General features: G+C 50.8%; 6 protein-coding genes across 6 annotated transcripts; 2 read left to right on the forward strand and 4 right to left on the reverse strand.

Annotated features, from left to right (window-relative positions):
• Window positions 1-2,124: 2,124 nt before the first annotated feature.
• PMZ80_006742 (uncharacterized protein) lies at window positions 2,125-3,279 on the forward strand (the record flags this gene model as incomplete). Its single annotated transcript, XM_064875153.1, has 1 exon — window positions 2,125-3,279. One exon carries the CDS (start codon window positions 2,125-2,127, stop codon window positions 3,277-3,279), a length of 1,155 nt encoding a protein of 384 aa, XP_064729553.1.
• A 4,525-nt stretch (window positions 3,280-7,804) lies between these two features.
• Window positions 7,805-8,446, reverse strand: PMZ80_006743 (uncharacterized protein; the record flags this gene model as incomplete). Its single annotated transcript, XM_064875154.1, has 2 exons — window positions 7,805-8,269; window positions 8,345-8,446. 2 exons carry the CDS (start codon window positions 8,444-8,446, stop codon window positions 7,805-7,807), a joined length of 567 nt encoding a protein of 188 aa, XP_064729554.1.
• An 833-nt stretch (window positions 8,447-9,279) lies between these two features.
• PMZ80_006744 (uncharacterized protein) lies at window positions 9,280-9,692 on the reverse strand (the record flags this gene model as incomplete). The annotated part of the gene is made up of 2 exons (XM_064875155.1): window positions 9,280-9,567; window positions 9,627-9,692. 2 exons carry the CDS (start codon window positions 9,690-9,692, stop codon window positions 9,280-9,282), a joined length of 354 nt encoding a protein of 117 aa, XP_064729555.1.
• A 413-nt stretch (window positions 9,693-10,105) lies between these two features.
• On the reverse strand, window positions 10,106-14,596 carry VPS10 (vacuolar protein sorting/targeting protein PEP1; the record flags this gene model as incomplete). Its single annotated transcript, XM_064875156.1, has 1 exon — window positions 10,106-14,596. One exon carries the CDS (start codon window positions 14,594-14,596, stop codon window positions 10,106-10,108), a length of 4,491 nt encoding a protein of 1,496 aa, XP_064729556.1.
• Window positions 14,597-15,185: 589 nt separating this feature from the next.
• Window positions 15,186-17,092, reverse strand: PMZ80_006746 (uncharacterized protein; the record flags this gene model as incomplete). The annotated part of the gene is made up of 3 exons (XM_064875157.1): window positions 15,186-16,589; window positions 16,692-16,874; window positions 17,024-17,092. 3 exons carry the CDS (start codon window positions 17,090-17,092, stop codon window positions 15,186-15,188), a joined length of 1,656 nt encoding a protein of 551 aa, XP_064729557.1.
• Window positions 17,093-19,708: 2,616 nt separating this feature from the next.
• Window positions 19,709-20,403, forward strand: PMZ80_006747 (uncharacterized protein; the record flags this gene model as incomplete). Its single annotated transcript, XM_064875158.1, has 2 exons — window positions 19,709-19,919; window positions 19,967-20,403. The coding sequence occupies 2 exons, from the start codon at window positions 19,709-19,711 to the stop codon at window positions 20,401-20,403; spliced, it is 648 nt and encodes a 215-aa protein (XP_064729558.1).
• Between the last annotated feature and the right edge of the window lie 882 nt (window positions 20,404-21,285).

The following is a 21,285-nucleotide window of genomic DNA, read 5'->3' on the forward strand; positions in this document are numbered from 1 at the left end:
CCCAAATCTAATGTTTGAAAGTCCAGGAATACCTCTAGGATTTGACTAACTCAATAGGTCGAATGAATCATAACATAGGTAGAATGCTGATACTTCTGTGTGAGCACTGCGTTCTATGGCATCTCCTGCGGCTCCTGATTTATCTGGCCTGCATGACCCAGTCAATTGGGAAACCCAATTACATAAATCAGCCAGGGTCCCACAAAACGCATTTGCACTGTGCAGCAGAAGCCACGGTATCCCTGCTGCACAACGGACTTGCTGTTGTAAGTACGAGCATACTGACCAAATCATTGGTGCGCATCTCAGCCTATGGCGACGACAACCATCTCATTTGGAGCCGTTGTCGCTCCATACTTCCAACGAGCCTGTGGTTCGCTACCAAGTAAGTCTAGGTGCAGCGGGTGAGAGCCCACTATGAGCGCCGCGGTGCCATGCTCGAAGCACAGACGCAATCTGACTCCACGCTCAACAGCAGCAACAGTCTGGTCCTTCAACACTCAGTCGTACAGCACCTTCTCCACGCGTTGATTCAGCAAATGAGCTGAGAACTCTTGACGTGAAACGCGGTCAGCGGCCTATCGGAACTGAAATCGTCCGACTTCGTTGTGAAGACTGATTACTCGTGATTGGCTCTTCGCGTGACCGCAGACAAAATATCATAATCCTTACGCAGGCGCTCTAACATCTACACCTGGTTACCGGGTGTCACCTAGCTAGGTACAACGGTTACCAGCAAACAATAGTGGAACAGAGGTTGATGTCTTCGTTGCGGACTGTGCGGTTGCACAATAAACGTACTGATGGGGATTTAGTGACAGCAGCCCCAAGTTGTGCCTCCAACGCTTCAGCACTCGGCAGTAGTGCCGACGAGTCATCGAATCATGACTTGCTCGCTTGGCTGCGGATCTACCTCAAATCTGGTGTACGGTAGATTTGATGTCAAGCGATATGTTCCCGTAACCGGCCTTCGATCACTGTACCAACAGGCCATGCGACTGCGGCACGCGCCTGTGATGCATCATAGATATCCTTGAGATTGTCTTACAGTGTTTTACTTGCCAGGAGTTACAGTCTCACAGGCCAATCCGAACGGAAAAGGACTCCGTAATTTATAGCTGAATGGCACTCCAGAGTCGTCTAAGCTGGACCAAGGATTCGAAAAGATCACTGCTCAAACCTACAGGGGTGTATTTGTCAAGCAGAACTTCTTGGCAATAACCTATGTGCAAAGGACTTCCGTGCTTTCGAACTTTACAAGGATGGGACTTGTCGGCACGATCGAGCCAGGAATCTGACACTGCACGATGCATCGTCTCCACAGGCATTAATAGAGTTACCGTCGATCGCCATCACGACTAACTCTAAACAGTTCTGTGGGCTCCGGATCTACGAGGACTCTATGAGCGTGCCATGCAACGTTTGGCACCAGCAAGCGCTTGCGTTTGCCCACTGTAGGGATGCTGCCTGCATTCGACCAAAACAGCCACTCGAAAAGAGCTTTGCCTGGCCTTCCCATCTCGTCCACGCCTCTGGAGCGATGGGTCCTCAAGTGGATGTACTGGAGCGAAGGTCACCTCATTCATTCATTACTCTTGGTTAGTCCTTCGAAAGTGTATCTTGAAGTGTATCTTGAGATGAGCTTGGTCTGTTCTTTGCTGCCGAAAGAAGACTGATCCATCCCGCATGCGATCGAAGCTTCCCTCCTCCTGGACCCGACTGTAAAGATCTGGAACTCTATATACGGAGGTTGTGCGTCTTCGAAGCACTGCTTCTGGCGCATACAGATCTGGCTGCAGACTACAAATCCACTTACACGACTCCACGGTCTGGTCACCGGCTTCTTTTGCGCACTTCGCCCTACAAAGCAGTCCAGAACTTCGAAGCCATCTATACAGCGGCACTTCGAGGTCACTTTCAATCTCGACTGCTATTGTAAGGATCAACTGGTATCAGAATCAATGGTTACGAGTTTCCTGGTTGTACTGAGAGTGCCACGGAGTGAACCGGAGGAACAGACAGAACGACTATCCAACTGCTCCTCCATTCCATCACCTTTGTAAAGGAACCCGAACTTCTGATTTAAGTCCGACCTAGTGCTTCTGGCATTGTTATTCATCAGCCATGACACGAATTTCGCGTCGCGGACCATGGCTGCCTGAGGAAGATGGCGCGCTGATCGAGCTCGTGCGGACGCAAGGACCTAATAACTGGGTACGCATCTCGCAACAATTGCAACATCGTTCGCCGAAGCAGTGTCGTGAGCGCTATCATCAGAATTTGAAGCCAAGTCTCAACCACGAGCCAATTTCTGCCCAAGAAGGCGAAGTGATCGAGCAGCTTGTGGACGAGATGGGCAAGCGATGGGCTGAGATCGCTCGACGGCTTGGCAACCGAAGCGACAATGCGGTCAAGAATTGGTGGAATGGTAGCATGAACAGAAGGAAGAGAACTCCATCGCAGCATGACCACCTGAAGCACATCGGCAACCGCCTCCATCCAATTTCCAGCACGATGCCGCAGAGGTCTTACTGTGGTCTGCCACGAGGGGTCACTACGCATCAGGGCCAAATGTCTTCTAGTTCTTTGCACGTCCACAACAGGTGGTCGGCGCCCGAATCGTCCATGCGGAACGAGCGGGCACTACAGCCACCAACGGTGCGTTTGCAGAGCAGCTCAGCAAGCGATGTCCTACTGTCTCGGCCAGTACAGCAGTCATCTGTTAGTCCAGCCAATCACTACTATCCAACAGAGCAGCAAAGCATGCACCGAGACCAGATTCAGAGAGATCTCGAGTCAACCCGACTACCGCCACTGCGACTGCCTCCGCTGTCAACCTTGACGGCAGATTTCAGTCACGCATTAGAGAAGCCTTTGCCATCTCCCGCAATCAGCGAGTTCTCTCCAGCTGTCTCTGCGAGACCGACACCCTCCTTGGTCTCGGATACGCACTCAAACTATTCAATATCTCCAAAGACAATGGTCTCGCCTCGTCTGAGCGCATATCACACAGATTCCACGCCGCTATCGTTGTACAAGGGCAGTCGTGCACACTCCTACGACTACCAAGGGGTGCACGGGCAAATGGCTTTATCACCACTGCATCCAGAGCTTACGTTGACGCCACCTAGCTCGAGGCTTGACGAATACAGAACGTCACGCTCGCCTCCAACACATCACCTGAGCACTGGCTCATATATTGGCTACAACAACCTATTCACACCACAGACCGAATCACTAAGAGACAGCCGCATGCACGTTTCGAGTCTTGTGCAGTAAGAGTCACATGTTCATACCACGAATATCACATGCGACGTTCAAGGTTACCAGCACCACGTTAGAGTTTACGAGCAAGATCATTTTGGGAAGGCATGTTTGTTTACAGCGAAGCGATTGTACACAGGAGGCATTTTTGATTTGATTTGCAATTTTCAGCATCACGATACCCAATCGACTACAGTAATCACCAGTCTCGCGTTCTTTGATAGGTTATAGGAAGGAATGAAAGCAAGTCTATGATGAGGACATGGAAAAAGCATCCGAAAAAGGAGGCATTTTAAGGTATTCGCATCCACAGCTGGTCATGCTGCCCATCGAGGCGCCGGTGACCGAGCTGTTTTCGGCCCCAGAAATGTTCGAAAAGCATGGGCGGAAGTGTATCTGAGTAATCTTTAGAGAGTAGACTTTCTGCCTACCTAATCAATCTAGAGTCATGATCGTAAGCTATGTGCAATAATAAACGTGGGCGCATCATGGACTCCCCTTCTGTTCACACGACCGTATCCCGGAGCTCACGTGCCCCATCTGATCCTGCGAGGAAGGACCCAGCGCGAAGATTAGCTCTGGAGCTCAGGAGTCATGATCTCGGGTTGTGGTCGATCACGACAGGGGTTGTAGCCAAGGTTTCAACGGGCTAGATTTGACTTTGTTCCAATGGCGCAGCATTGTCGCGGTTCACTCGCTTATCTTCGAGCATGATTTGATCTGTGGCTTGCGTAGTGTGGAGCGCGACTTCCTTGTCTAAATTGGTGCTAGTCTTCCCCTCTATATTTCAAGACGATACCACGGGTTGATTGTCATTAGATAGCTATGAATATTACGCCTTGCTACAGTACACTGTTGTTTTGCTCGTCAGTAGCGTCTTGAGTGTGAGTTGTGGATCTGACTCCATGTGGCCTCCATTCATACTGCAGGGGTTTGTTGCACGAGTCACCAGTTTTGTGCCAAGTCAGGTGGTGCAGCATGGTACAGGGAGCAAACTTGTCCTTTCACCAACACAACGGTCATATTGGTCTGTGCTTCCGTACGAGGTGCATTTTTGCGGGATGTTGAGACAACGGTCTCCGCATGGCGAAATTTCTTGCAGTATGCACTGCGTTGGCTTTACTTGGGTGCCTTCGCCAGGTACAAGGTAGCGCCTTCGACCGATCGCTTATTAGTGCATTTTGCGTGCCGTGTCCATAATCTGTAGTCCATCAACGGCTTGCGTGCCCTTGTGGGAGCTTTGAGACACCGGCTCCGTAGCATTCACGTGCCCCACATTCGATGCCTCTTGATTCTTCATAGCAACAGAGTTTGGTGTTCTATCTCTATTACCGCGCATTTGACTTTGTTGGTCCATTACAGGTAAGGGTACCCGGGCGAGGACTGAAGTTGGTCGGTTTCTCAACCGCATGTTATTCTTGGCGAGTACCGAAATTCAGATGCAGGATGTAGTACAAAGTGTCCATCGCAGTGCCCGTGGCATCTGTCAGGCAGCCTCGGATGTGCGACATCCAGAATCACCGAGGCAGTCTCAACAAACGAGGGGGCATGCCAGGATCTACTCATGGAGCTCAAAAGGACAAGGGTTATGGTGTGTTGTTTCGCTTGGTTCACAATTCAAGGCTGGCATGTTTGCTTCGCTTGGCCGGAATCCCAAGGCGAGCATGCAACGACGAGGATTGATGAGTGCTGAGCTTCGTCGATGTCCTTGTCTCGCTGTATTGCATTCAATGCCTGTCATTCCTTGACAAGGTATCGATAGAGCTTCCTAGTTTATGACTACACCCATTCTCAGCAGTACGGTGAGGGCCGGGGATCCGCAGCTGTGTAAGTTGAGGATACCATCTGGTACCAATCATCAGACAACTGTTCTGGTAGGGGCCCGATACAAAAGCTTGCAGCCGTTGGGTTCTGATTACGGTTCATAAGTTTCAGTGGAACAGGCGAAGTAAACCCTTCTTCAAGTTTTGGTTTCCCACAACTTGCGCCAGTCCGAAGTACAGACGGGAAGAATGAAGCCTGATTCGAACAATCTTGTGCTTGCGCCACAACCTCCGCCAGTCTGGTAACCAACTTTCTGTAACCTTCCGGCGTAGAGGGGCGGTCCTGTGCCGCATGCATGACGAGAATCAAGGCATCATCTGAACTTTGTTCGTGTTTGTTTGCACAGTTCGGCAGACTCTACACCGATATATTCCAGAAGAAAGCGCGTCCTCCGTAGCAGGTGTTCTGAGATTGGGAAGAGTTACGCATCACTAACATACATGGTTGCCCGCCTCTGAAGACTTGTCAAAACATCAATCTCTGACGCATGGACAATGTGCAAACACATACTGATGGCTACAAAGACTCATGCCGGGTCCGACGCTACTGCGCATCATTTATCCGCCAGCTCGTCGCTGCGAAGCATTTTTGATTCGTCGGTGAGTGATCCACACAGATGCTCCGCAGACCGCCGAATTAGGTGTCATGCATAAGCGCCAACCAATCACATGGAGATCTCCGAAACTCAAAACACGATTGTGGTTGTTGCCATCTGTTTCTTCGAGGACTGGTCAGCGTTGGTGCTGCTCTGTCATCACCGGAGAATGTTCCCACTGAACTTCAAGCCAGCAATGCCCCAAAGCCGATGTTTGAGTTTCGCAACAACCCTTTGGGTCGTGAGCGGACACGCGAGGACCATCTTCGCAGATTTACATCATGTTAAAATCCATGAGCGACGATCACAAACGCCACGAGATTGAATGCTGACCGAGAAGAACGAATCGCAACTACCCCGTCGTAAAGGATGTTGGTCAAGTGCCGATGTGCAACACTTGTCACCTCTTCAGGTTCTTTCCTTCGGGCGAGGTGTTCCCAATATCGCATGGCTTGGTGCACAAATATGTCCCTCCAGCAAGAAGCGTGGAGCTTTTGACAGCATATGGTGCGCGCCTTTGCATCAATACGGTATTCACAAGCATTATCTGAATGCATCAGTTCCTGCAGTGCCATGCGCACGATCTACCTGGCCCAAAGGAATGCACACTACGGCTTCTCAGGACGGCCACAGTTCTGTTAGTGGCAGTTGAGACATGAATCTGAACCCTTCGTGCTTTTCCCAGCCAAGCTCTGTAGGGACCAGATCTACCCTATACAAGGTGTCCACAGTCATGGTAAAGCCATCCACAGGACATCGTGTGCTTGGATTTCTCACGCCGTTCAATAGGCTTACGACCACCTATTATGTCAAGCTGTATCCATGACTCTAACATGCTGCCACAATCCCAGCGGGCACTGTCTATGCAGTCATCCATTTCCTGCAACTTTCCACGATGAGGAATATCTCCGACGCAAGATCTATCTATGCAATTAGACTCCGGACTAGTCAGTCACGGCTCGGATTCTGCCAGCTGCCATCTGAACCTGGTCATCTCCTACGCGTGACCTGAAAGATTACTCCAGACCCTATCGCCGTGTCGTGTTGCCAGGGTTCTGCAACATGTAGCAAAATACGACGTCCATGTGGCTCACGATCTGTCCCCCAGATGCAAACCAGGAAGGTATACAGCCGGGGTTGTAAGCTGTTCGCTTACATGTGGGCGTCATTGAGAGGTTAGCTGCCCAGCCAACTTGAACTCGCTAACAATGCACCCGTCATTGTCACAAATTGTGTTGCAACCACGACAAGACCTATCTGCATCTCATTACACTTAGCTCAGCACCTGACCTACAAGTGGACTTCTCTCGTAGATGCCGTGCATCTCAGACTTCTCGCTAGGAATCATTCTCCGGTATGTGGGAGCCAGGGACTGGGCTACGCCAGCTGTGAAATGACCCGCATCGACAAAATCCCGAAATCTCACGACTTCTCCTTGCGATCGAGGTGCTGCGGGAAGCATGCTTTCGAATAAATCCGGCAGTTTAATCAAGAGCTGGCCAGAGCAGTCCATGACAGCTTGACAGTGCAACCGTCGTGGCCGTGTTACACACTGGTCGACGAACGGGCGCGTAGGATGCGCCCAAAGTGATTACGTACTGCTACAGTAGTTCACACTGCAACATAGCCTGAGGCAGCTCGGTATCAGTTTGCGAGAGCTTTGCAGCTCCCTGACTTTCAGCAAGAGCTAATGACATCAACAACGAGGTTCACGGAAGGTGTAGAGACCGATCTCATGCTCATCTAAGGGACGTTCGAGTGCAAAACGTTCACATGCGTGGTGACTACCACACCATGTTGCTATTCGCTCTTGCCTGATGTGCAGTAGGCTAGACACCTGCCTAGGCTACCGAAATGCACCTTGCATCAATATTGGTCCAGCGTTTCGGTGAGTCTTCAGACACTGCGTCCGACCACAACCCATTTCTCTTTTCAACCATCCATTCCAACAGCACAAACAATACAACTTGAGCACTTTTCCCACCCCTGATGTTCTTTCGAGAAGAGCAGGTCAACACACTGCACACAGCACGATGTTGTCGTTTAGGTTGCTGTTACCGCTTTGACTACAGCAGACTGGTCCCCTCGCTGATGTCTTTGCTGCAATTTCCCTGCCTTGGTTCATATTGTTCGGACGCTTGTGCAGTCTTTGCTTGGATCATCGCTTGCATCAACGTCCTTCTTCTGATCTTGCGTCATGCTGGGCCCCGTGGACATTGGCTTGACCTCTTCAGCTCCTTCTGGCACGATAGAGATAAGGACTGCTAAATTGTGCAGCAACAGTACTCGTGGTAAATCTTGCTTAATCTCATCCATGCATGCGTCAAGACGCTGACAGTCCTGCAGCAGTGTCCTCATGCTATCCACCTTCTGCTCCTTCTGGTTTCCTGTGAACTGCCCTTCGATGAAACCCTTCGCATGTTTCTCTAGCAGAGCTATTTTCGCATCCCGAATGGCTTTCAAGGCAAGGTACTGGTCTTTCAGCTTCTCTCCATGGTCCAACTCGCTATCCGTGACGACTGAAGGGATCGAGAGTTCAGGGTTGAAAATATCTCTGATTGCAGCTTCTAGGGATTTGATCCTGGCCTTCACACCCGTTAGTCAGCAAAGGATCATATAACATCTACCTTCTGCGATGCGCTTCGCTGGATCTGTACTTACTAACTGCTCCTTGTTTCGTGTCGGTGTAGGTCGCGACAGCTCTTCGTCTCGACAGAACATCGTTCTGCAGAATACCTGTTCACCAGCTTTCAGCGATGGCATGATTCCTGTAGGGCAATTGAACGACAAGATGGCGAAAGAGAATGATATGCTTTGATGTCTGAGTGAATGATATGTCAGGTTCAGAATCAAGTGGCTGAGTGTAGGGTTGGAACAATATTGCTCCATGTTGATAGTGAAGGTTTTGACAACGCTCATTTTCTACAGCTAGTCGTCCTTCCGTGTGACATTACTGGCTTCGGTTACATTCTAATACGTTGGTTTTACTCAGCATGGCAGCCCGCTTCAGCCTCGAACACACAACTCCTCTCTGCCATCCGTTCCTGCTCGATCAGCAGATACAGCCAATCCATCATGATGCCGACTACGATCCGTGCGCCATTTATCACCTCGTGTGGAGCAGAGACTACTTACTGGGGCTCTTGCCCATCTGACGAGTGGTATCGCTAACCCTTGGCTTTCTTGGTGTCAAGCATAGTGGAAGGGACGTGCAGAGATGTCCTATCAATAGGCCTTTCCGGCGCGACGAAGGCAGAGCTTTCGATCCTAGGAATCATACCTGAATCACGAAGCTTTGCTCTTACTGATGCCACTTCACGTTTCGGCCGCATTCCCGGCATTGCAGCTGCCACGGCGTTCTTTGCATCTGGTACCATCCGAGTCCGCCATGCTTCCTACATAACACAGGAGCGCAAAAGAGAAAGAGGATCGTTCTATCTCCATCGAGCAGTTGCCATCGACGACGCATTGCCGTGACATTTTCACATATATAATGCAGTCCTGTATACCAGCATTCAATTCATCGTCACCTCCCTGAACGTCTTCTCCAGCATGCCCATCGCTGTTCCATTCTTCCTCCCTTCAACATGGTCCCTCTACTCCTGCCCAAGCATCAACATCGCCATATCCAGCATCCCCGCGATCCTCGCCGCATTCGCCCCAACCGAACACAACAAGTCCAAGTACTCCCCATTACTCAACTCAACCCGCTCACCATCCATGGCCATCGTTGTCGCCGCAGGATTGTATTTGTCGTAGAAAAGTAGTACGACTTTCACGACCTCGACCGCTCGCTCAGATAGCTTAGGTCTCTTTTGAGTGGACTGTGGGTCCATGATGGCTTTGATCTGTTTGATGGTGGCTTGATGGGCGTTTTCGAGGTTCTGGCGTGGTTAGCTTCGCTTGACTAGCTAAGTAGCTGTTTTGTCGAGGCGAGACTTACGCGTAGTTCTTGAAGAGTGCGGTCGTCGTCATTGTGAGTGTTTGTGGTTTTGGTCGTGTTAAGCATGTTGTTGGCGCGTTTGAAGGTTGGTTGATGAGTATAACTGCCTGGTGCGATGACTAGGGGTGGAGGTAGGTGCTTGGTCGGTATGATGTGCTGAGAGATAAGTATGTAAAGTGTGTAAGCAGAAGGTAGAACAATGTCAAGTCGAGCTGAATTCGTAACCTGTAGACGATCGTAAAGTGATGGTGAAGGTAAGTGCACAGTCAGGTCATAGCTAACGCCATCGCTGAAGCGTAGATACGCAGCTGAAGTTAATCTATGATAATTCAGTGTACATGCTCGCTAAGTATCATATCGCCAAATGACGGTCTTGTACACATTACAGCTCCTCGCTATCAGCGCTTAGCTCGACGCTCCTTCATATCCAAATCCCACTCATGCCATCAGCGAGCCAAATCGTCTCGACTTGGAGCTCCTCAAACCTCCTCCTCATCATCCCCCAACAACTCATCATCCTCCACAAAAGCAGGATCACTATAATCCTGCCGTCTACTCGCGAACGAGTCTCTGCTCCTATACGGTCCAGCAGAGCTACCTCGGCCAACAGGCACATACCCCTTCGCACTCCTGAACAGGCTACTAACGAGTAAAGGCAGTGTCTTCGCCACAGCAACAACACCCGCAATAATAGCAACAGGCACCGCAATGAGCGGCGACTCCCCACTTGATCGACCCTGACCGCCGGGTATCGCACTAAGCGATTCACCAAGCCTGATCTGGCCGAAACCCATACCAGCGAGACCACCAAGTTTGTTGTATTGGTCCCAGACCCAGTAGCCGATTCCGCCAGCAGCACCGAGTGAAACGATAACGATCATGAATACCGCAAAACCGCCGAGGCCATGGCGTCGCTCGTATTCTTCTTCGAAGCCTGGACATGGTTTCTCCTCGATCTTATCGAGTTCCTGTCCACCGCTGCATGTGCTGAGTGGAATCTTCCGGTAGCCCGTTGGCTCCCACCAGACCTTGGCGCCGGGCTCGTTCTTGCAGACCGCAGAGTGGTCGGGTGGTTCGTACCCCTCCACCAACGCGCAAGTCCCGTCGGGTTGTCGCTGGTAGTTGAAGTCGCACTCGAAATCCTGTCGAGAGCAAGTACAGTTCTGTACGATGTTGTGTGGACCATCCTCAAGACGTGGACCGTTGTAACATTGTGCTTCCCTGCGCTTGCGGTGGTATTGAGCAACGTGACCGAAGAGGCAGTTTTCCTTCTGAAATGGATGTCTCGGCTCCCAGAGGTAATAATCCTTGCTCTTTTCTGGTTCGTTCTCATCAAGCTCGCATTGGCGTGATCGTTCTTCTAGGCCGGAGAAGTCGAGGTTGACAGTCGTGACGCCTCCTTTGTTGTTTGGACCGACTTCACGACCCCAGAGGAGGAAGTTGCGGGATGTGTCGCTGGGCACGGTTGTGATGAAGGAGATCTCCATGTCGACCTCGGGGCTGAATTCGAATTCGATCCAGGTGTCACCTTCGTCTAGAGTGTAGAAGACTGAGCGGGTTGGCCTGTCTTCTGCCACGATGACGATGATGGAGCCTTGGTCGCCGTACTCCCACATGTAGGAGCCCTTCTTGACTGACTTCCATGTTATGCCTGCGTCGGAGGTGATGAAGGTATCTGTACTCTCGCCGTCCTTGCGGTCGAGTTGAGGTCCGACGTTGCCGACCGCCATCATCAGGCCAACGGCTGTTGGCGAGCCAAATGTGGTGGATTTGTCTCTACGTTCAGTATAGCTGTGGACGTGCAGGGAACAATCCTCTGTTGCCTTCTGATCTGTCTTGACGCACTTGTAGTTTCGACCATCAGCATCTTGCTTCGGTGGAGGTAGCAATGTCCAATCTGAGCCATCATTGTGCGAGATCATAGACTTGAGCTTCTTCTTCTCACCACCGTCAACTTTTTCAACATTGCTGACAACGTTCACCATAGCAACGCCTTCAAGACCAGGCATCTTCTCGAAGTCAACATAACCAGGATGATCACGGTTGACATTATCTAGCACTTTGACGTAGTTTGTGCCATTGCTGTTGGACTTGATGATCGTGCCATATTCTCGATCCTGAGCTGGGTTAACAGTGACATGCAAAAAGACAGCATGTGTGCTGCTATCCATGACTGTATAAGCCTGTTGATGTTTGACGAAGAAGTTTCGCGGAAACTGTGCCTGGGCGAAAGTAGCACCGTCAACGCTGGCATCCACCTGCAGGCCCTGGTCTTCCTTCTTCTGCGCTACGATAATAAACTCATTCATAGTGGCGAAGTCCAAGATATTCTCGTAAATCAGCTCCTCCTTGGCGAAGAAGTTGTCCGAAGACAAGAGCTGAAGTGTTCCCGTATCTGGGTCTTCTCGTTCATATCGCTCGCAGAAGATAAGCTCATCTTTGTCTGCGCGGTGAATGTAGTCGCATCGTCTTGAGCCACGGACCAGCGTATTCCAATTGTCACCTCGGTCTTTGCTGTAGTAGATATTTGTGCGCTCCTGGGCCCGCTCCTGACCTGACCAAAGAAGCCAGTCCTTATAGTCTGGATGGAACTTGAGGACAGGCAAGCCATTCATGCTTGGCGGCTTTGGTGCGTAGAACGACTCGAACCTGTCGCCACGGTCGACTGTGCAGAAGACTTCATCGGAGCCTGTCAAGAAGTAGACTGAGTCATGGAAGTTAGGATTCGGAACAATTCCTGTGATGGGCTCGCCTTCCAGGATTGGTGCCCAAGTCTTGCCATGGTCTCTGGTGATGTAAATATCCTGCTCAGTCGTGAGCATGATTATCGTTTCGTCATCACCTGTTGATGAAGTGCCTCTCTCGAGATAGAACCATTGACTGAATCCAGTTGCACTAAATGGTGTTTTCTCGGCTACCACTTTACCACTCGGTGGTCTCTTGAGGGTGTCCGTGCAAGGCCGCTCGATCTCCTTCGCCAGATTCTCTCCACCTTTACATTCATTGCCAGGTATCTTGCGCCAGCCAGAGGTGCCCAGAAAGGTATCGCTGGGGTCGTTGCATGCGTCTTCCGGCACGCTCAATGGTTTCACAGGTATGCACTCTTTCCGATCCTCAGACCGCTCGAAATTATAATCGCATTCGAAATCAGCAACCGTGCACTCACATGGCTCGAATATTGGAACAGGGTCCTTAAACACCTCATCGATGACACAGTCGGCGTTGCCCTTTCTTCTCCGGAAGAATTGCTTGTGGCCCATGATGCAGCTTGGCTTACCCTTGTCATCGACACGAGCTGGCCATTTGTCTTCGAAGTCGTTCTTTCCACATGTCCTTTCATGAAGGCCTGCAAAGTCAACCTTGAAGAGATAAAACTCCTCATCAGACTCTGAACCATGTTTACCACCCACAATGAAGCTTAGTGTCGTCGAGTCCGGCACAGTTGTGATGTATTTGGCGCGAATCTTCTTGTCTAGGTCTGCCTTGTGCCATTCTTTGCCGTGGTTCAAAGAGTACTGGATGTGGCTCGTATCTTCCTCACTTTTGATCGCTACGAGCACCGAACCCTGATTACCAAATTCGTAATGATGCGGTTCCTTCAGGGCTTTGACCCAGGTCACGCCAGTATCGTCAGAGACCCACGTATCTCCTTCCTCCCAGGACCTAAGCGTTTTGCCTGTATTCCCAACACCCATGAGAATACCTGGAGCAGGACTAGAGAATATTCGACCACCCATCTTTGCCTCGGTGATGGAATGCAGATGTAGAGACTCACCGTCTGCAAGTAGACCTTGGAATGTACGACCATCGTCAAAGCTGATCTGTGAGATAACTTCTTTCTCGGCTTTAGTTGAAGTCTGCACCTCCTTCCAGTTTTTGACAGTATTCACCAAGATTACGCCTTGGATGTTTGCCACCTTTTCAAAGTCAACGTTACCGAAGACGTTCCGATTTGTGTAATCGATATTCTTGGTGAAGTAGGTACCGTTGGAATTCGAGGAGAAGAGGTGACCCATCCCATAGGCATTGCGGGAGCCCAGTACATCAACCTGCATGCTGTAGTTCGTGCTCTCAAGAATAGTGTAAGCCTCCTCGAGGATCCTGTGTCGGTCAAACTCAGCTCGGTGCCAGGTAACCGTATCATCTGTGACGAAAAGCGCAAGCTCATCTGTACCCTCGCCTTTGGTCGCAACAACCATGTAATTCTGGACTGCAGCCACGCTCAGAACACCTTCGACAGCTCGACCCTCATTCATCGCAGGCTCCACGCCATCGTCGCTCTGGAAGTAGTCGTCGCTGCCAGTCAGCCTGTAGTCTCTGCCAAAGATACTGTTCTTGCCGCTTCTGACACAGTAGACCCGGTTATCAATCTCATCCGCGTACTCTTCGCCAAATGTCGGAGTCTGGACAGCCCAAACACATCCACCTGGCACACCCTTCGTGAGAGTAGTTACATGCGCAAAGTCGTCCTCAGTGTAATATGACAGTGTACTACAGACGTCGAAGAAGCCTCCAGAGCAATCTTCTCCATTCCAGATGACCTTACTGGGGTCTCGTGCGTGGAAGCTGAACGGTCTCCCACCAAGCAGTCGCGCAGCCTGGTGGCCGCTAGACCACTTCGACCAGGTCTTGCCCTGATTCGTGGTGACCCAGTGGTCTGCAGCAAGTCCGAGGATATATGCGCGCTGATTGTCCCATGGGTGGGGATAGACATCAAAGGCTTCTCCTTCAGCATCTTCGATCAGATCCCATGTCTCGCCTGCGTCTGAGCTGCGCCACACGTTCAACCGGTCGGCATCGTGAGCGAGTATAACATTGCTGTCGTCCAGATAGAAGACGTTTCCTAGAGTGGTCTCGAACTTCGTCTTCGATATCGTCGGGCCGTCTTTCTTTGCGAGAGTGGCTATCGGCGTGAAACTGAGGATGATGAGCAGGGAGATAGCGCTCCCTACGAGGTTCCGTAAGATCATGTTGAGAGCATTTGTCGTCTATACAGGTCTGCAGGACCAAAGATTCGCCAAAACAACAATGGAAATGCTATTGCAGAAGGCAGGAAGATAACAAAGCATACGTGGACAATTCGTTGGAATAGTTAAGCACTGGTGAGCATGCGCGTTTCAGGAAGCCAACAAAGTTACTGATCGGCATCACCGTCATCCGAGTTCAGCCTCACAGGCCTTACAAGCCTCAAACCGGTTCGGAGCCTTCCATCTGCACGGTGTACAAGCTCTTGTGCTCTGTTGTCTATTGATTAGCACGAGACCCAGTACTCTAGCAACATGCCTGAATCCCTACACGATAACAAGGAACTTATCAGAGCAAGTTGACAATATCGTATAGTAGTGTCGTTTTCATGTCAATTAGCAGCATGAATATGCTAGACTGAGTGAACGTATATTCTAAGACATCCTGCCCAAACATCAGCCGACGAATTGCGTCGCTGTGGTACTCCCCAACGCCATGCTATCATGAATAGAAATATCAATATTACAATATCCGATACAGGTGTAAATACCGGTTTGGTTCGTGCTGTGATCCATAATGCTATACGAGACTCCCTCATGCCCGACCTTTCAGCTTCTTGAAGAAGCGTTTCATCCGAGAGGGTTCCTCAGGTAGATCGTCCCATATCGAACGTGTCTCGCCGACTGGAACCGTGAGTGGTGCCTTCCCCAGAGGTGTTTCGTTGATGGTGACTGGCTTCGTATGGTCGGTCTCTTCGAGGACCCGAAGCTCTGGTCGTGTTAATGTCATCCGGAGAGTCATCTCGCGGTCTGAAGCCGATGCCTGAGCATAGCTCTCTGTCACCTCGCGCACCACCCGTGGCCGTACATGTGACGACCGATCTGTACTTGATTTCTGCGATGGCCGGTTGGGAAAGCACATGTCGACAGGCGTCCTAGGACTGTCCTGACCGCGGTAGTCAGATCTGCCGTCTCGGCTTTCATCTTCCGACAAGGATGGCGTGTCGTCAGCAAAGAAGGTCTTGGGTTGCACATTCGCATTGCCTGGGCTAGTCTTCGGCCGGACCGGTGAGTGTACAGCATCTTTGTGGAGTGATGGGAACCCAAACTCGAGCGCTTCATCGAACTTTTGAGGCGATGCCAGATATACTCTGAGCTTAAGCTTTGCAGCCGGATCCTGGTAGTGCGTTGCTGATAGGTCTATTGACGTTGTCGAACCTAGTCTGTGTTGTCTAGATTCTGGTAGGCTGAAGGCTGGCGGCGGTATCGACTTGTTTATATTCGACCCTATCGGGGGTGGGCTTTGTAGTGATGTAGAAGAAGAACTACGTCTCCTGAACGATACATTCGAGAAAGAGAGGCCTCGTCGAAAGGAGCGTCTAGTTGGGGATATTGCATGGTGCTTGCTGTTCAGCTCTGCACTGATAGCATGGTAATCGTCCAGCCTGAGGTCTAGGTCATTGTCGTTGTCTAACCACCTGAAGCTCTCCATCTCGTTCATGTCCATGCCGTCAAGGTCTTCCTCTTCAACAAATCCCTCGCCCTCCGTATCCTCGAAGCCAAAGTCGAATGGGTGTATATCAGATGACTTTCGTGATTGCTGATACTGCTTGTATAGTGCCTCATCAGTAGCGTCGAGTATGACAGGACTCAGACGGCTGGCGATATAGTACTGTTCTTCGGGGGAGAAGTGTTTGCGTTGAATCGCTTGGGGCAAGGCCGCAAACTGCCACGGGTCGACTAGTGTTGTGGAAGGCGAGATTAGCTGTCGTGAAGCTTTTCGCAGGCGCGACCGCGTAGTGGTATGTACTCGGGTATGCGGCAAGCTTACGACAGAGAAGCTGCGCTGAGTTGTACCTGCCGATGAGACACTTTGCTTTCGTAGTGAGAGAGGGTGAGCAGACGACGGCCTCCTTGAAGATTGAGGCCGCAGTCCAAAGTTGGGACAGCTGCCATTGGCATCTTTTGCGAGTCGTAGACGCTCTAAGCTGGAAAAGCACTTAAAGATGTTAGCTGCATGCTTGCGATCTTAGATATATTCGAAGTGGGGAAGATCAGCGAATAGGCACCACAGCAGCAAGGGACCGGCTCTGATTGGGACTGACCGATGCTGTGATGGGTATAGACTCCGTGTTCCTGGAGCCCTAGCGGGAATGTGGGTGCTGCCGGGCTTGACGCCAAACGTCTTTGCTCCCGTCGCTGTTGGATTTGTCTGCAGACTCCCAAACTCTGAAAAGCCATAGCACTGGTCGCCATCGCCCAGCGGCATTTCACCATCCACAGTCTGACGAACTGTCTGGTTCGAGTGGCAAGCAAGACTTGATCAACACGATCTGCAGAATTGTAGACTGTCTTTGGCAGGTAGGAACGTGGAAGCGAGCTTGGTGGGTGGATCGTCCTGAGACCGACGCGAGGGGGGCTAAATGTACTAACCTTTCTCTGCAAGGTGGGAGGTAGCTGTTCGAAGTCCTCCTCAGAAAGAATCTGGTCGTGGAATCGCATGTTGCAAATGATGCGGCGTTCCTCCAAGTGACTTGCTGAATTGCGCTGACTCGTTCCTCCTGCTTGTTGAAGAGTGCTTCCGACCAACACGACTCAGTGGTTCGTTTGTTCTTCGTGGGCAGTGGCAACCCTGTGGTACTACCCGTACTAGAGCAATAGAAGCGACGGTGCTCGTACAACGTTTATAAGAACAAAAAGCATCATGAAGCCAGTTCTGACACAGTCGAAAGATGAAGGTGTGTGACGGTTCGCGCCCAAGCAGATCCAGGAACTTATTCAAGAGGCGTATAGCTACAGGTGTCCCGTGTGGTGCGTGCAGTCTCCAACTTGAGACTTCAGGTGTTCTCATGTTCCTCGAAAACGGCAACCAATGGATCTTCCCTACGGAACGCACAGAACTCCTACACACCCATGATCCTGTCCAAGCCACGCGCCAGGATCAGAAGGTTTTTGGTGAAGGATGGGGTTGTCACTCTAATAAGGCCAATATGTGAAGATCACTCATTCCTTGCACCAGATTTCACTCCGTCCGCCCGCTGATCATGATGACAAGCGCCATAAGCCCTAGACTTGCTCGCTGCTTCTACTCGCGTGCAACACAGAATCGTCCATTATTGTAGCGGACGAACCTATGTCGAAAGCCTTCTCAGTCCACTACGGGGTATGGTAGGACTGGAAAAACGCGGCACGCGGCATGAGTTCGTCACGGACTGGATCTGAAAGAGCAAATTGACGTGCATATCGGCAAGATGGAGCCAAGTTCTGAAACACGGACGCTTTGGTGACGTGCGTCGCCTGACTGTTCACATTAATCAAGCAGAAGCCGCACTGTAGTCAGTGCTCAAGCCTCATTCGTGAGGCTCAAACCGCAGGAGGATAATTCAGCTAGGTATGTGGCAGGGCAAAGTGAAGAAGCAAGGATCTTGATCCTGCTACTGAGTACCCCCACGTGAAGAGAATGAACATGCAAGGGCAACTTTCCAGAAGGATAATGCCTGCAGATTCTCGTATTGTTGGGCCTTGCGAACCATCTTCGAACTGCACAGAACCCCCTCCTCTGGCGATGAGGACTGTAGCAACTCATATTGTGCAGAATGTATAGACTAGTGACTGTCAAAAACACTCATGGTAGATTATCCAGTCTTCCCCCTTCACGCTGAGACCGCTTGGCTGTGCAATGTTCTGACTTTGAGCCTACCGACGACCCTCAGGTCAGCATCGGGGGTCGAGAAGTGTCCGCTTTGACATGTTACACAAGGTCAGCATGAAACCGTCCCGAAGCTCACGTGCAGCCCAGTCTTCTATGCGTCGTCGAGTCTGGCCAAAGTCTTAGTTGAACTGCTGTACTTGCAAGTTTCCGTGTCCAATTAAAGTATCTCTAGACTCCCGAGAGCAAGGACATGGGTAACGGGTGGGTGCGTTTTCCTTGAAGAGGTGTTTTGTTTATGCACAACATTTCTCTTGGCCTGCAAAAGTCAACCATTCCATGGTACCCTAGTCGGAGACTCAGCATTAAGGCCACTTCTTGTCATTCCATCTGAAATGTTTCTGCACGCAATGCGGTCATAATCAGGTACAGTCCCAACTACTCCGTGCGTCTGGGTCGAGTAATATGCAGCTGCGAAATGTTGGGACCTTTTCTGGTATACACAGGTCCATGGTGGGGCTAAGCAACAGATTCCTAAGGTTAAGCGATGCATCTTTGGCACTGGCTATCAGCGACACAACTGGTGAGCACCAGGTGCAGGCGCGCCTGTACCTTCTCTGGCAAGCATGAATCTGCAGAACCTCTACCATGGAGACGTAAGACGCGATTGTGTGAGTGCGTTCCTGAACTTGAACGCGATCTTGCTAGTCCTCAACAGCAGCGGCGACTCGACCACGCTCAACGCCCGGATGCCTGCAGCAGGTGACCCCTAACGCTTTGTGCTTCGCGCGTATGCCATCGGACCTGTTCATGTTGCTGCCCCTGGCTTGGCTCTTGTTGTTCATGGTAAGTGCATATCTTCCGTCCGTGAGCGAAAATAGCTTTGTATCGCCATATCAGCATATACGACACGGCGGGTAGAGTTGGATGAGGTCGATGTTACAGATGAAACATTTGCGTCTGCAGTGCGGTGGCACCGAGGTTCTCTTTATTTTCCGACTCGTGATCTTGTTTATTTGTCCGAGATCTAGAAATATGGGGAAACACTACCTAGATAAAGTTCAAGCTATGCAGCACTTAACGCGATGGTGCATACGCTCAGCCTATAAGAACGACGCGGCCGCCTGTTGGCGCGCATTCGGGTTCTGTTCTTCCCCCAAGTCTATGCCTTTATTGGCAAGATCGCACCGGAGGCAATCTCGAAGCCCTCCTCCTGACGCGATGACCAAGAGAACAAGCGTTGCAACCCTCCACGATGGCAGAGAGCGCACTCACCAGCAGAGTCATTTTTGATTGCGCCTCCGTGGCGGCTGCCGAATGGTGATATTACGGTTCAGTTCCCTTGCGCCTCCCCGCTCGTGTTCATCTACCTGCGATCGTTCTCTTCATTTTCGCATACAATACATATCTTCACCCCATTCGTTAGAACACCATATTCAAGAGTAACAGACGTGTAATAAGTATTCAACATGCGATTCTTCGGACTCATCTTCTCAGCACTCGCAGCCATCGCGCTCGCGCAGACCCAGCCAAACTATATCAACATCCCTCAAGGCGGTTTGAACGTCGTCGCAGGCCAGCCATTCACCATCACATGGCAGAACCCTTCTAGTGGCGACGTGACCATCCGCCTGACGCAAGGAAACAATATTGACGCGGCAGAAGCCGGTATTGAACTGAGTAAGATACCGAATCAATCCCGAGAATAAGACTGACACACCACGCAGCCACCGTCCCAGCATCCGCAGAAACAGCCACCTTCACCGTCCCGACCAGTGTCAACAACGGCCAATGGAACTTCGCTATCGTTGACAACTCAGATCCCACCGTCGTCAACTTTTCCAACGCGTTCCAGATCTCTGGTGCCAGCGAGGTTCAGACCAGCTCTATCCCGAATACTCCTACCTCTGCCAGCATGAGCATGACGATGACCTCATCCGCCAGCTCATCTGCCTCCAGCGCAAGCTCAAGCTCAAGCTCCGCCTCCGCCTCCGCATCCTCATCGTCTGAATCTGCATCGCGCTCGTCCTCTTCTTCCGCATCACGAACTTCGGCGTCCGAGACTGCTGCGGCTACCACAGAGGCTCCAAGCACTAATGGCGCTGGTTACGCTCGAGCTGGTGGCATGCTCGCCATCATGGCTGGTGCCATCGCTGTCTTCTAAACACGATGTGCTGGTTGCAGTGGAAAAAGAGTGGGTGTTCATACTGGCTGCGGATGGATCGCATTATTGTCAAGGATTTGGATAACATACCTTGAGCCACACTTTTCGTTGGAAGGACTTTGGTTGTTTGCTCAGCTTACGAGCTTGTTGAAAGGTGTGTATGTCCTTCTTGTCGATATCAGCTGTACAGATAGCATTCTTGATTGTGTTCATAGCTACAGGTTGACAGAGATTGATGAGCTTTGGTTTTGCATTGCTGAGGTGCGTTGCATTGGATGTGCTGTACAGCATCAGTTATCACGAGAAAGAGGAGAGGCATTACTGTACAGAAAAATGATCAAAGACTTGGAAAGTTGATTGATTCAAGTTGTTTCATTCTGTCCTGCAGAAATTCCCGATGCTCCACTGCCACGCGTACAAAGACGTCAAGTTCTCCAGCATCACCTACTACAGCATATGAATTGTGCTCCGTAATGCACTTCTAATCTAAGGGTATCAACGCTATAAACACGATCCGCAGGAAAAGACACATCCAATATGGAAACGGTCGCGAAATTCATACGTTAAAGGTCTCTGCTACAAGGTTGCACCAAACCTTGGGTGGCTACCCCCGCGCATCAACTACGATGTTGGGTGCGATGAGGTCGTAGTAAGAAGAAAGCATGATCGCGAAGGGACTTCTCACTAGAAACAAGCTCTTGACCGCTGCTATAGTCCCGGTTGGTACTTCGTAAGGATATTCGGAATGACATTAATGATCCTATAGGCAATTTCCAATTCATGTGTCCATGCACTACCGCGGGCTATCCATACGGAAAGATAGCCTTGATCAACTGCACTCAAAACTGGCTCGAGAGGTGCATTTGCCATCACATGTCTTCC

This window comes from Knufia obscura (assembly GCF_036327395.1).
Source record: "Knufia obscura strain CCFEE 5817 isolate CBS 148926 chromosome Unknown scaffold_7, whole genome shotgun sequence".
In the NCBI taxonomy this organism is placed as follows: Eukaryota; Fungi; Ascomycota; class Eurotiomycetes; order Chaetothyriales; family Trichomeriaceae; genus Knufia; species Knufia obscura.